The following is a 12037-nucleotide window of genomic DNA, read 5'->3' as shown; positions in this document are numbered from 1 at the left end:
TTCTATAAAATCATATGTTTGTAGTGGCTGTCCTGTGAGGACCACGTCTCTCTAAACAAACAGCTGTTAATGAGCTCACAAACACAGGCCTACAGCTGGATTTGAAAAAGTCCATTCAATAGAAAATCAACAGTCACAGCTGGATTCAAAGGCTTGAGCTCTGTGTGACATGGTTACCTGTCAGCATCTACAGGGGGATTCAAATATGAAGGAAACATGAAGGTGGTGCATTAGAAAAACTGCTGCTTTCAAGCAGAGCAACAAACTGTTTGAACTGATCCAACTTTATTCACACAGACAAAGATTTGTGCATCAGCTGCTGTTTGCTGCTATAGATATAATCCAGCTGATGTGGAGAACTACATGTGACACTGTGATGCAGCCATGAATCTGACTGATTTCTTTCCATTTTCAAAGGTTGATGCATCAGTTAAAGTCCTTAAAAAGCTCAGAAATAAAGAGAAAGGTTGGTTAAAGCAAAGAGAGGCACTGGCAGCATTTAAGACACTAAACAAGAGAAACAGATCAGAGAACATCAGACTGAATAAGTGGAATAAAGTGAAACAGAACTAACGCTCCCTAAGAATGGAGCTGTCAGAGGAAGAGAGCAGCAAACTGAAAGTCTCTGTTAGCTGCAGAGCTCTGAAACTTCACACAGCTTTGGATGATAACATGGAGAAAGGATGTGGAGATGTTCACACTTCTGCTAGAAATCATCTTCTAGTTATTGTGACTCAGATATGACTGATTATAGATGAACCACACAGGGCTCAGTTTTAGGCCCCTTCTGTCTCTATTTGCTCCCACTTGGTTTCATACTTAGGAAGCAGCATTTCATCTGTTATGTGGCTGACAGTCAGAGTTATGTCCCTATTAAAAAGAATAAAATTTGCTCTGTTAGGCTGTTGCTCGAGAGTCTTAATGACAAAGGTCTGGACGACTCTCACATAGACAGCAGTGATGGTTTTGGCAGCAGCACTCAGACCCTCTGTGGATCTGGGTTTCTTGGTCACAAACCTCGAGGTTAAAGTGGAGACTGATGTGAAGCTTTGCAGTCAGATCAGGTCCGTCGTTACATCGTTTCTTCTAATTAACTCAGCCGGTCAAACTAAAGCGATTCTTTCAGGCAGCACTTTGAGACAGTAATCCACACTGTGGTCACTCTGCTGGATCACTGTGACGCTCTTTATGTGGTTAGTGGTTGCTCCATCACTCGTCTCCAGATGGTGTAAGAGGCTGCTGTGTGTCTTTGTGCTGCTGCAGATGTCAGTTAATCTGGCTCTAAATGATCCTTCTTTAGAATGTTCATACTTTGTAATGAAAGGAGATTTTTCACCATCTGTTCTCGTTAACATGACCTGCATAAAACCGCAGGGTTAGAACAGGCTGTGGTGAAGTAAGATGTTCTGTAGTCCATTGTCTGCACATTGTAGTTTTAACACAGCGTCACATCGTTAAGGAGAGACGACAGTAACGTTGTTCTCTCCTCTTTTCCTCAGCAACTCTCCACTGTTCCTTGAGCTCACTGAATCTTTCATCGAGGTCAAAGAAAGTAGATGGAGCAGACATGGAAACCTTTTAATGAAGTGTGTGGGTTTGAACTGCTTTACTCAGAGCTGGATTTTTAGATACTATTTTTATATTTTGTTGTTCACATTTTCTGTAATGTTTTTGCCCCCAGAGCTCTGATTTTCTTAAAAGGTTGACTCTATGACTTCACCTGTTCAGGAAGGTTTTTGTCCTTTCACTTTTGGACCGTCCACACAAATATTTCTACACTACAACATGTTACCTTTCAAACTAAATCTCGTACGTGCACCTTGATGATTCAGTAACTCTATTAGGACTTTTTCCATTTCGGTAAGTGTGACAGAAAATACAAACAAAAGACTGTATCTACAGCACTGACCTCTGCCCTTTGACCTGTATCTACAGCACTGACCTCTGCCCTTTGACCTGTATCTACAGCACTGACCTCTGACCTTTGACCTATATCTACAGCACTGACCTCTCAGTTTCAGCTGCACTTGTTTCTTCAGCAGGATGTTTCCCTCCCTGCTGTAGACGGTGCAGGTGTAGGTGTCTCCATCTGTGGGGTGTTTCAGGGTCAGACTGAGGTCTCCAGGTTTCTGTAAGTTTCTCTTCATCTTCGTTCGGTCTCTGTAAACCTGGTGTTGTTCTTCAGGCTGGTCAGAGCCGTTCTGATGAACATAGATCATCCTGCTGCCTTTGTCCTTCCACTCCACTTTAGCGTCTTCAGGCAGGTGAAGTGTGGTGTTGAGGGGCAGCTGGACAGACTCCACCCCTGAATCCACCTCCACGGGGGGGACTGAGATGACAACAAAGCACAACATGAGCTGTACAGACAGCAGCAGCAGAGTTCAAAATGTAATGAGAATACTGAATTGAAATGAAATGGAACAATTTTCTCTCCTTAGAGTGACATAAAGAGGAAGCCATACATTGACTCTATGTAGAAAAACTGAACCCAAGCTCATCTCAAGTGGACCAAATGACTGTTAAACCATGTGTGTGGTCAGATGAGTCCACGTTTAAGCCTGGTTCTCTGATTGAAAGAAACATCCAGATTGTTATAAACACGCAAACGCTTTTAGCTTTAATTCACTGAGTTGAACAAAAAGATTGCCTAAAAATGTGGAAAACTAAAGTCTTTTTTACACAATCCCTTCATTTCAGGGGTCTTTGAGGTGTTGACTTGCAGGTGGTTGTGTGACTCCATGTCACAAAGTACTTCACTTTACTTTCATGCAGTCTTGTCTTTATTGTAGACTTGGATATCTATACGCCTTCTTACTGGAGAGTGTTGTTAGCTTGGTTGGCTGTTGTGAGCAGCTTTCTCTTCACTCTGGAAATAATTCTGAGATCATGCACCACTGTTGTCTTCCATAGCTGTCCAGGTCTTTTTGCGTGCGTTCATCAGTGCTTTATTTCTCTCTCAGGATGGACCAAACTGTAACTTGTGCCGATTTCTGAGATGTTTTTCTGTTCTCACAGCTTAAGTATGGCTCGTTTCACCTGCATGGAGAGCTTCTTCAACGCATGTTGTCAAAATCTTCCAAATACAAGCACCACACCTCAAATCAACTCCAGGCCTTTATCTGGTTAATTGAGCATAATGAAACATAATGAAAAAGAATAGCCCACACCTTCACATGAAAAGCCTTTGAGTCAACTGTCCAATTACTTTTGGTCCGTTTTAAAAAAAAAAAAGGGGGGGGGGGGGGGGGGGGTGTGGCACATGTGAAGGAGCTGAAACTCCTAAACCCTTCATCCAATTTGAATTTGGATGCTGTGGGAGCCAAGTTAAGATAGTTCATATATTTAGTATTTATATTTCGCTGTTGTTAAGCTTGTTTGTGTAATTAATAATTTTAGGAAATAGATGCATGTTTATGGTGGAACTAGATTATGTAGTACCATGAATACATGTGCCTTAAAGACTCGTGTTTATAGTAAAATCCGGGCATCACGGATGTATGCAAATTAGTGCATGCGGTGCGGGAGGGGGGAGAGAGAGAAAAAGAGTTAACACGGCATAAGATATACGGGGCAGCAGGGTAGAACAGAGCCACACGGTTTTCCTACCGTAGTAGGTTATTTTGTTGAGGACAAGTTAAACCTGACCACTCCTGTAAGATGCAAAACCGTGGAATAATTATTTTGTTACATCCACTCCCGTGGAGTTCTTTTTCCTCTTCAAACTGACGTACGCGAGTGAATCACGGGAAAACTGGTCTCACGGCTCACACATTTTGTAGGAAAACCAGCTCGTTGTGGATTAATTGACGCGACTAAAGAAGGAAAAAACCCGAGCTGCTGCAGCGACAACAAACGTGAGTAAATGGAGGTAATTCACGAGGAAAAAAGCGCTGAGTCATGGTAGATGCTGAGCTGTGTGGTAGTCAACCTGCATGATTTTTGGATGATAAAATAAGGATTTTTTTTGTTGCTATTCGGGAAATGAATAGCATGAACAACGAAGAAGAAGACACAGTAGCAGAATTGGAAGCTAGGGCGGTGAAAATCACACCTAAAGCTATGGAGGAAAGGCTGCAATGTGCTATTAATTTACGGAAGGCCAAGCTAGCCAAATTAACAGGCACAGTGAAACAAGTGCGCCAGCTGATGGAAAATGAATGTGATACTAGCCTAACAGAAGTAACACAGTTAATGAAGGATTTTAATGAGTGGTTTGGAGAGTTTTGTGGTTTGAACACAAATGTTAAAGAGGTGCTCCAGCAAATGCCGGAGGAGGATTTAACTAAAGACCAGGAAAATTGGTTTGAACCTAAGGCTGATTCCTTTAAGGCTTTTGCTGAGACAGCTTCGGCTTGGATTGACGAGATGGCCATGCGCGCTGTGGAGGCTGAAAAATGCAATGAAGATGTGGATCCATCTGACAGCATATCTAATGCATCTGTCTCAAAACGCAGTGATAAGGCATTGTCAGAACGCGGCTCCTGCGCTTCGTCATCGGTGTCGTCCACACGCATGAAGGCAGAGGTGGAGCGAGCTACCTTATTGATTAAGGCATCGTCTTTAAGACAGAAACGCTTGCTGGAGGAAAGGGAGGCTAAGCTCCAATCTGAAAAGGAGGAGCTAGAAATACAAACAGCTCTTGCAGCAAATGAGGCAAAGATCAAGATCTTATCGGAATACGAAAGTCGTGCATCCAAGGCATCCAGTCGCGTATCCACTCGGGATGGAATGAACTCCTACGTGGCATCGCATAAGGTTGGAGATTTATTTACTTCACAGCAGTCAAATAGCCCATCCCCCACGCGAGAAAGACAAGCGCAGAAGAAGAACATTCTCCAAAACGCGCAGCAAACACACACTGTTACCTCCCAGCCATCGCAGACACCAAGTGCTCTACAGGATGTGGTCGAAGCGCTAACTAAGCAACAGAAGTTAGCTACGTTGCCCCCGCAGAACAATTCTGTTTTTAAAGGGGACCCATTAGAGTATCGGCTGTTCATGCGAGCTTTTGAACATGGTGTGGAGGACAGAACAGAGAGCGACAAGGATCGATTGTACTACATGGAACAATACACAAGTGGGCAACCACGAGAATTGATACGGAGTTGTCTTCATATGGAACCTACATATGGATATCAAACGGCTAAGAGACTGTTGGAAGAGCACTTTGGAAATGCCTACAAGATATCAGTGGCATACATTCACAAGGCTCTTAACTGGCCAACCATCAAGTCAGATGATGGAGAGGCTCTGCATGCTTTCGGCCTCTATCTTACTGGATGTCATAATGCAATGATGGATGTGGAGTACATGGAGGAGTTGGATAACACGGCCAACATGCGTGCTATCGTTTCCAAGCTTCCGTACAAGCTGAGAGAAAGGTGGAGAACATATGCTTGTGGGGTCTTAGACAAGGCAAAACGCAGAGTCACGTTTGCAGATCTGGCGGAGTTTGTCAATAAGCAGGCCAAAGAAGTTTTGCATCCATTGTTCGGTGATATAAAGGACAGCACCTTAAAGGTCCAAGTTAGAGGGCAAGTGGATGAGAGGTTGCAAAGGAGAAGTGGAAACAGAAAAGGATTCACTGCAGCTGCAACTATCACCACTACACAGGACGTACCCTCTAAAGAAAGGAACAAGGTCAGCGGGAAGCAGGTGTGTGCATTTTCCAAACCCTGTCTTTTCTGTCGTGGTGAAGAGCACACCATGGAACAGTGCAAGAGGATGAAGAAGTCACTTCATAAGGAAAAGATTGACTTCATGCGAACTAAAGGACTATGCTTCAGCTGTCTTAAGCAGGGACACATGAGTTGTTCGTGCCAAGAAAAGGCAAGTTGTCAGGTTTGTGCACAACCGCATCCCACAGTGTTACACATGAAGACTAAGCCCAGTGCTACAAGCAAAAGGGTAGCTTCTGAAGTGGAATCATTAGAAAGAGAAGACCAAACAGAATCAATCGTGAATGGATTTGTTGAAATAGAAGCACCTGCTCACGCTGCAGAGAAAACAGAGCACATTTTGGCAATAGTTCCAGTACAAGTGAAACCTAAAAGAGGACAAAAGGTGACACACACTTATGCTTTTCTGGACCCTGGCAGTACTGCCTGCTTTTGTACTGAAGAGTTAATGCATGAGCTTAACTTGTGTTAGAGGAAAAATGATTCTATGTAACTTTACCTTCTTTTAAATGTACAAGCTGTGTTTAAGATAAGTAGTTTAGAAGTGTCTTTCAGATTTTCCCAGCAAGGACATATTGTCTCAGATTGTTTTATCTTTCTTAGCTCTCTGCTGACTAGACTAGAACCATATATGGAGTTGTTTTACTTTATCTGTTTATTATTTTCTTATCCTGTTCTCACTGTCTCTGTGCTCTGTGCCTATAAAAAATGCCAAGCCACTGTGCATGGTGTGAGTTGTTCTTTGCAGCTCACCCGTGCGCACGTTAAAGCATAAAAAGTAACTTTGTCTCATTGTGTCTTTATTTCTCCTGGGTTTTTTACAGAGTTTTCTCCCAACATTTCTTGGTCCTTCGGAGCCGGAGCACCTCCATCGTGTCCCATCTCCGTGACCAGTCCACGTTGAATGACTGTCGACAGCTCACACACCAGGTGTGTGATAAAAGTCCAGGAGCGTTACATTCGGGTCTTGGCCAACGTCTTAGAAAGCGACCCACGGTGGTGGGGCCCGATCGAGGTGGACCAGACCCGGCGACACTGACCAGGTAGATACAGACACACTGACACAATCTTGCGTTAAAAACGTATTTTAAATTCAGGGAATTTAAAATAGCGGAAGTAGCTCGTCGACTGGTAGCTTGGAGCTCGTCGACTGGAAGCTCCCCACCTCTGTGGGTTAGGTTTGGAGCTCTGGGTAGCTCCCCCAGCTGGGTCTAGACAGGGTCTAGGGAGTAAGTAGCTCGTCTACAGAAAGACTGGCAGCTCCCCTTATGATAAGGGTTCCGATCGCGCGAATAGGTGTGAATGTGAATGTGTGTGTGTATTGTTTTAATTAACGGAGCAAGCTGACTTTTCACGGTCCAATAAGAGACTGAGCTGCTCCTACTGTGTTTTTTTACTGCTGTTCACTGACATACTGGTGATTTGAGAGAACGGTCGAGTTCCGTCTCGTAAAGTTCACACCGCTTTTGGAACTAGTCCGAAAGTCGAAGGGCGTGTGAGCAACCACTCTCATTTCTAATACCAGCGAAGGTGATAGCAGCTGTATCGTGAATATATTACTTAAACAAAAAATAAGTAAATACATAAATAAGATGGGTAATCAAGCAAGTGAAATTAAAACTCACTCCTGCTGACGAGCAGTGGTGAGAAAAGAAAAGTCCAGGCGCCGGACAAAACAGTCTGTAAATTGAGAAAATTAAGAAAACAAAATATAAACAGTCAGAAGAACAGAACTCAACTGCCAGTTTTAGTAAAACCAGAAGTCGAGACACTGTGCAGTCCCCACAATCCTTTTAGTAAACCATCACTCATTCCTGCAGCCGCATCTGCAGCAACACCCATATCAGGAAGAACATAATAATCCCTTATTAAGTGAAAACTAGAGATCACAGTAGTTTGAAGTAGTTTAAAAGGGTTGAAAACAGACCCCACTGAGTAGATATAAATATAAAAAGTACGAAATAAAGATAAACAAAGGGAAAATTACAGTAGAAATTATCTTTAGAGTATTTGAAATTAATAATAAGATAAGATAAGATAACCTTTATTAGTCCCACACGTGGGAAATTTGTTTTGTCACAGCAGGAAGTGGACAGTGCAAAAGTTATGAGGCAAAAATTTGAATACAATAAGAATAAATACAGTACACAACTGTACAGAATAGAATAAAATACTATATACAGTAGAATAAAATAAAGTAAATATACAATAAGATAAAAATAGAATACAAATACAAATACTATATACAACTGAGTAAAAATACAACGATGCCAGAAAAGATTATTGCACATTAGTGTTATTGCACACGTATGGATGTGTGTGCTTGATCAGTTAAAGTCTTTATTATGGAGTCTGACAGCAGTGGGGAGGAAAGACCTGCGAAATCTCTCCGTCCCACACCGTGGGTGCCGCAGTCTCCCACTGAAGGAGCTGCTCAGTGCTGTCACAGTCTGCTGCATGGGGTGGGAGATGTTGTCCATCAGGGATGACAGCTTAGCCGCCGTTCTCCTGTCACTCACCACCTCCACTGGGTCCAGAGGGCATCCTAGAACAGAGCTGGCCCTTCGGATCACCCTGTTCAGTCTCTTCCTGTCCCCAGCAGAGATGCTGCCGCCCCAGCAGACCACGCCATAAAAGATAGCAGAAGCCACAACAGAGTCATAGAAGGTCTTCAGGAGTGGGCCCTCCACTCCAAACGACCTGAGTCTCCGCAGCAGGTACAGCCTGCTCTGCCCTTTCCTGTAGAGGGCGTCTGAGTTATGAGTCCAGTCCAGTCTATTGTTCAGATGAACACCAAGGTACCTGTAGCTGTCCACAGCCTCAATGTCCATACCTTGGATGTTCAGTATCAATATCAATATCAATATCAAGGATAACAACCTGTAAAGTGATATTATCAATGAAACACAGTTGGCATGATGACCATGCCCACAATGTATAAAATGGATATAAAGCAAATAATTCACATGAAAATAATTTAATAACATAAATAAGGTATATTAAGGCTGTGTCACTGTTCAGCCAAGGACAGTGTGTGAAAAGGTAACTGTCTCCATCCTGGGAAAAGGATGATTCTGCAGGTCATCTGAAGCCCTTGATGGATACAAAATAAAATATAAATAATATTATAATAGAACTGCCTGGTCCGCCATGCAACAGAGAGAACAAATGTGACCGCAGATTGGATGAATTCTAAATGATCTGTTTGCTGAATAAGATGATCCTAACTAACAAATTGGCTCAGTAGTAGTATAGTGGTACACACTAATAAAATATTATAATATGCTATTGCTGTTATATAAGACAAAGAGGACAATATTAACAATGACATAATATTAATATGAAGAGGCACCTTAGTCGGTTATGATGTGAGGTGGATAACTGTTAAGCAGTAGTCTGCATCAAGCTTAAGGTTTGCTGACACTCAGTGTAATGACATGTGAGATGAAGACAATACAGAGAATAACTAAACTAATGAAGTGCATAGAGGCACTTGACCAGCTTGAAACCTATCATCCTAGAATGACACATTGCTGAGATATAGAGCACACCTATAATAACAACCAATAAGCAAAACCCTGTAGACAACAGCTAAAACTACAGGATTGAGAAGCTGAATTAAATATGTAGACACTGCTAAGCTGATGAGCATGTTACACATTTTCTTTTATTTTTATTTATTTGTTTCTTTTAGAGCAGAAGCTGCATGCTATTAAAAGCCAACATATGCAGACTTCTGCCTTGTTCGGATGGCAGCATTTTTCTTTTTTCTTTTGTGTCCTGACACGTTTATGTTTTTGTTTGATTATTTTGTTGGTTTTGGAAACAAATTTAAACGACAATACTTGAGAATCACAGTGACACATGGTGATTAGGCATATGATTGGAAAATGCCTAGGTTTAGAGCTGTGAGCTATGAGCTGTGAGCAATGCAAAGTTAAATATATATATGTATAAATGGGAAACAACCCTAACTTCAAAGTTTGAAATGTGTGAGATCCATGATTTGTTTGAAAAACTAGAAATTATTTAAAACTGCCTTAAGTGAAAATGTAGTGTTGCATCTATTCTCCCAAACCAAGACAAAAAAAGAAGAAGCATTCTGTAACTTAAAAATAAGGCTGACGTGTTGACAATAGACTAAAACACTAATCCGCAGGTGGCTATCAGGAACAGAGAGGCGAGCAAAGTCACAAACACCAAGGCTGCAGACAGCCACGCAGAAACAGCAGATAACATAGAGACAACGCCTGCTAGAACCGTGGAGAGGAAGGTCACTTCACACGAGATTGTAGGAGGAGGCCACAGAGAAATAATGCAAAACAGTTTTGAGGCAGCCACTTAAGAACTTATTTGACCTTACAGCACAGGCCGAAATTGTGTAGGTTACGCTAAATGAATGCCAAGGGTAAAAATACGCCCTAGTGGTTATAGATGTATTCTCAAAGTGGCCAGAAATCTACCCAGTGAAAAAGGCAGATACAATTTCAGTAGCAAAATGGATGTCTAAGTTGTAGGAAAATAAAGAGATGATTGTAAATAACGAAGAATGTAATGATGTCTATCAAGTGTCTTGCAGATTACAGCCCGGTGTCTGGGTTCTGATCAAGGTGCTCCAAAGGAAAAACTGGAGCGCACCCAGGTGGGAGGGACCACATCAGGTTCTCCTCACCACGCCCACCGCTTGCAAAATTGCGGAACGACCATCCTGGATCCATCAGAGTCACTGCAGGCGAGTAAGTGAAGCCATCTAAACTCAGCCGACACAGGCTCACCCAATTGTTGTGATCTCGCCCGGTGGAGGGAACAGCCTTTCTGGCCGGGGGGTCTACTCACGACAGGAGGGTGTGTCCTGTTGTCATGAGGTGGTGGCTCCTAATAACTGCAGCGGCCCTGACCCTGGCCGGGCTCCTCATCTTTGCTTCCGTGAGGGACAACAAGTCACGCTATCTGAAGAAAAGGCAGACACTGTATGACAAAGGAAAGTACACCGAGTTTCCCCATGGCTACGCCACTAACTTCTGGTGGCAGCTTATGAACACTACAGCTCACCTGAATAATAAAACTGACTGCTATGCATGTACCCATATGCCCCTATCCTCGCAGACGTCTGGCCTGTGGCCGTACAGCATACCTGAAGATCGCAGTTGGTGCCTGTTGGGCCTGGCAACACATCCAGGCTACGGTACTCTTTGGTCCAAGGCCAACTACAGCATCCCAGCAAAAGCAACCTGGAGGTCATCATCACCCACAAATGTGCACTGTTCCGGACAGACCTACCTACTGACCTGGCCCCAAGTCTCAGACCCACTGCCTGATGTAATTCTACTGAACAAACTGAACGCATCACAACTGCCAGTATGTGTGATGAACAATGGATCGCGGGCAGTGGGGGAGCTGCCTACTCACCTATGTAAGTACATATACACTTTCTGCCCACCGAGGAATGAGAGGAAGTGTATGGCCTGTTCAACCAACACAACCTGTGCCAGTAACGCGACGCTGATGAACCTCAACTGTCGCTCCGACTACAGCTACCGAATGCCACTACAAACAAAGACTCAGTACCAGACAGGATGTGCACGGACGGCACCCAGCAGTAGAGGAACCAGAGTTTTGCATCTGAGGAGGAGTGAAATTCTTACAGAGCTTGATCCCCGGCATTGGAGTTGCCGAGGTGCGGGATCACGTGGAAATCAACCGATATGCTCTGCTACGACACATCAACTTAACTAAGACCCTGGGAACGGCTTTAGCAGGAGAACAGAAGGCCATCAGAACGATGGTGCTGCAGAACAGACTGACACTGGACCTGCTAACAGCATCACAAGGAGGAGTTTGTGAGCTGATCGGGGAGACATGTTGCACTTTTATCCCTGAGGGATACGAAGCTGGAGGAGACATTTATGAAGCTTTGCAGAATTTGACCGTTCTGCAACAATATGTCACTGACCACACACCTGGAGCAGCTACAGCACAAGGCTGGCTGGACTGGCTGTTCGGCGGTCCATGGCTGGCTGCTGTAACAAAACCGTTTGTCCTTCTAGGTTTCATCATGATAGCACTGCTCATATTAGTGTTGTGTGTGTTGCCATGTCTAAGAGTGATGATTTCAAAGATGATAACAACTACAATGACTGCTTATGTTGCCGTGCCTCAAGAAGAACAGCATCCCGTTGCAATTCTGTTAGAGGAACTTGTAATAGCTGCTAATAAATGACGTGGTGATTAAAAATGACTTGTCAAGTGATCATGCATTAGTAGTTTATACAGGTACAACATAAGGTTTTCTTATTCTTTTATTTTATTTTTTGTAGTTTTAGTTTTATTATTTTTCATCATTATCACTTTTATACTTT

The 12037-nt window shown here is 43.2% G+C and overlaps 2 protein-coding genes across 2 annotated transcripts in view; one reads left to right on the top strand and one right to left on the bottom strand.

Annotated features, from left to right (window-relative positions):
- Positions 1-12037, bottom strand: part of LOC120715333 — a 70679-nt gene that overhangs the window by 16702 nt on the left and 41940 nt on the right. The window lies entirely within an intron of this gene.
- LOC120715320 lies at positions 6141-11683 on the top strand. The gene is made up of 2 exons (XM_040002240.1): positions 6141-6721; positions 10248-11683. The coding sequence occupies exon 2, from the start codon at positions 10539-10541 to the stop codon at positions 11412-11414; it is 876 nt and encodes a 291-aa protein (XP_039858174.1). The 5' UTR covers positions 6141-6721; positions 10248-10538; the 3' UTR covers positions 11415-11683.

Source organism: Simochromis diagramma, unplaced genomic scaffold (genome assembly GCF_900408965.1).
Source record: "Simochromis diagramma unplaced genomic scaffold, fSimDia1.1 OVJJ01000432.1, whole genome shotgun sequence".
NCBI classification, from domain to species: domain Eukaryota; kingdom Metazoa; phylum Chordata; class Actinopteri; order Cichliformes; family Cichlidae; genus Simochromis; species Simochromis diagramma.
This window is presented reverse-complemented; position numbering and strand designations above follow the sequence as displayed.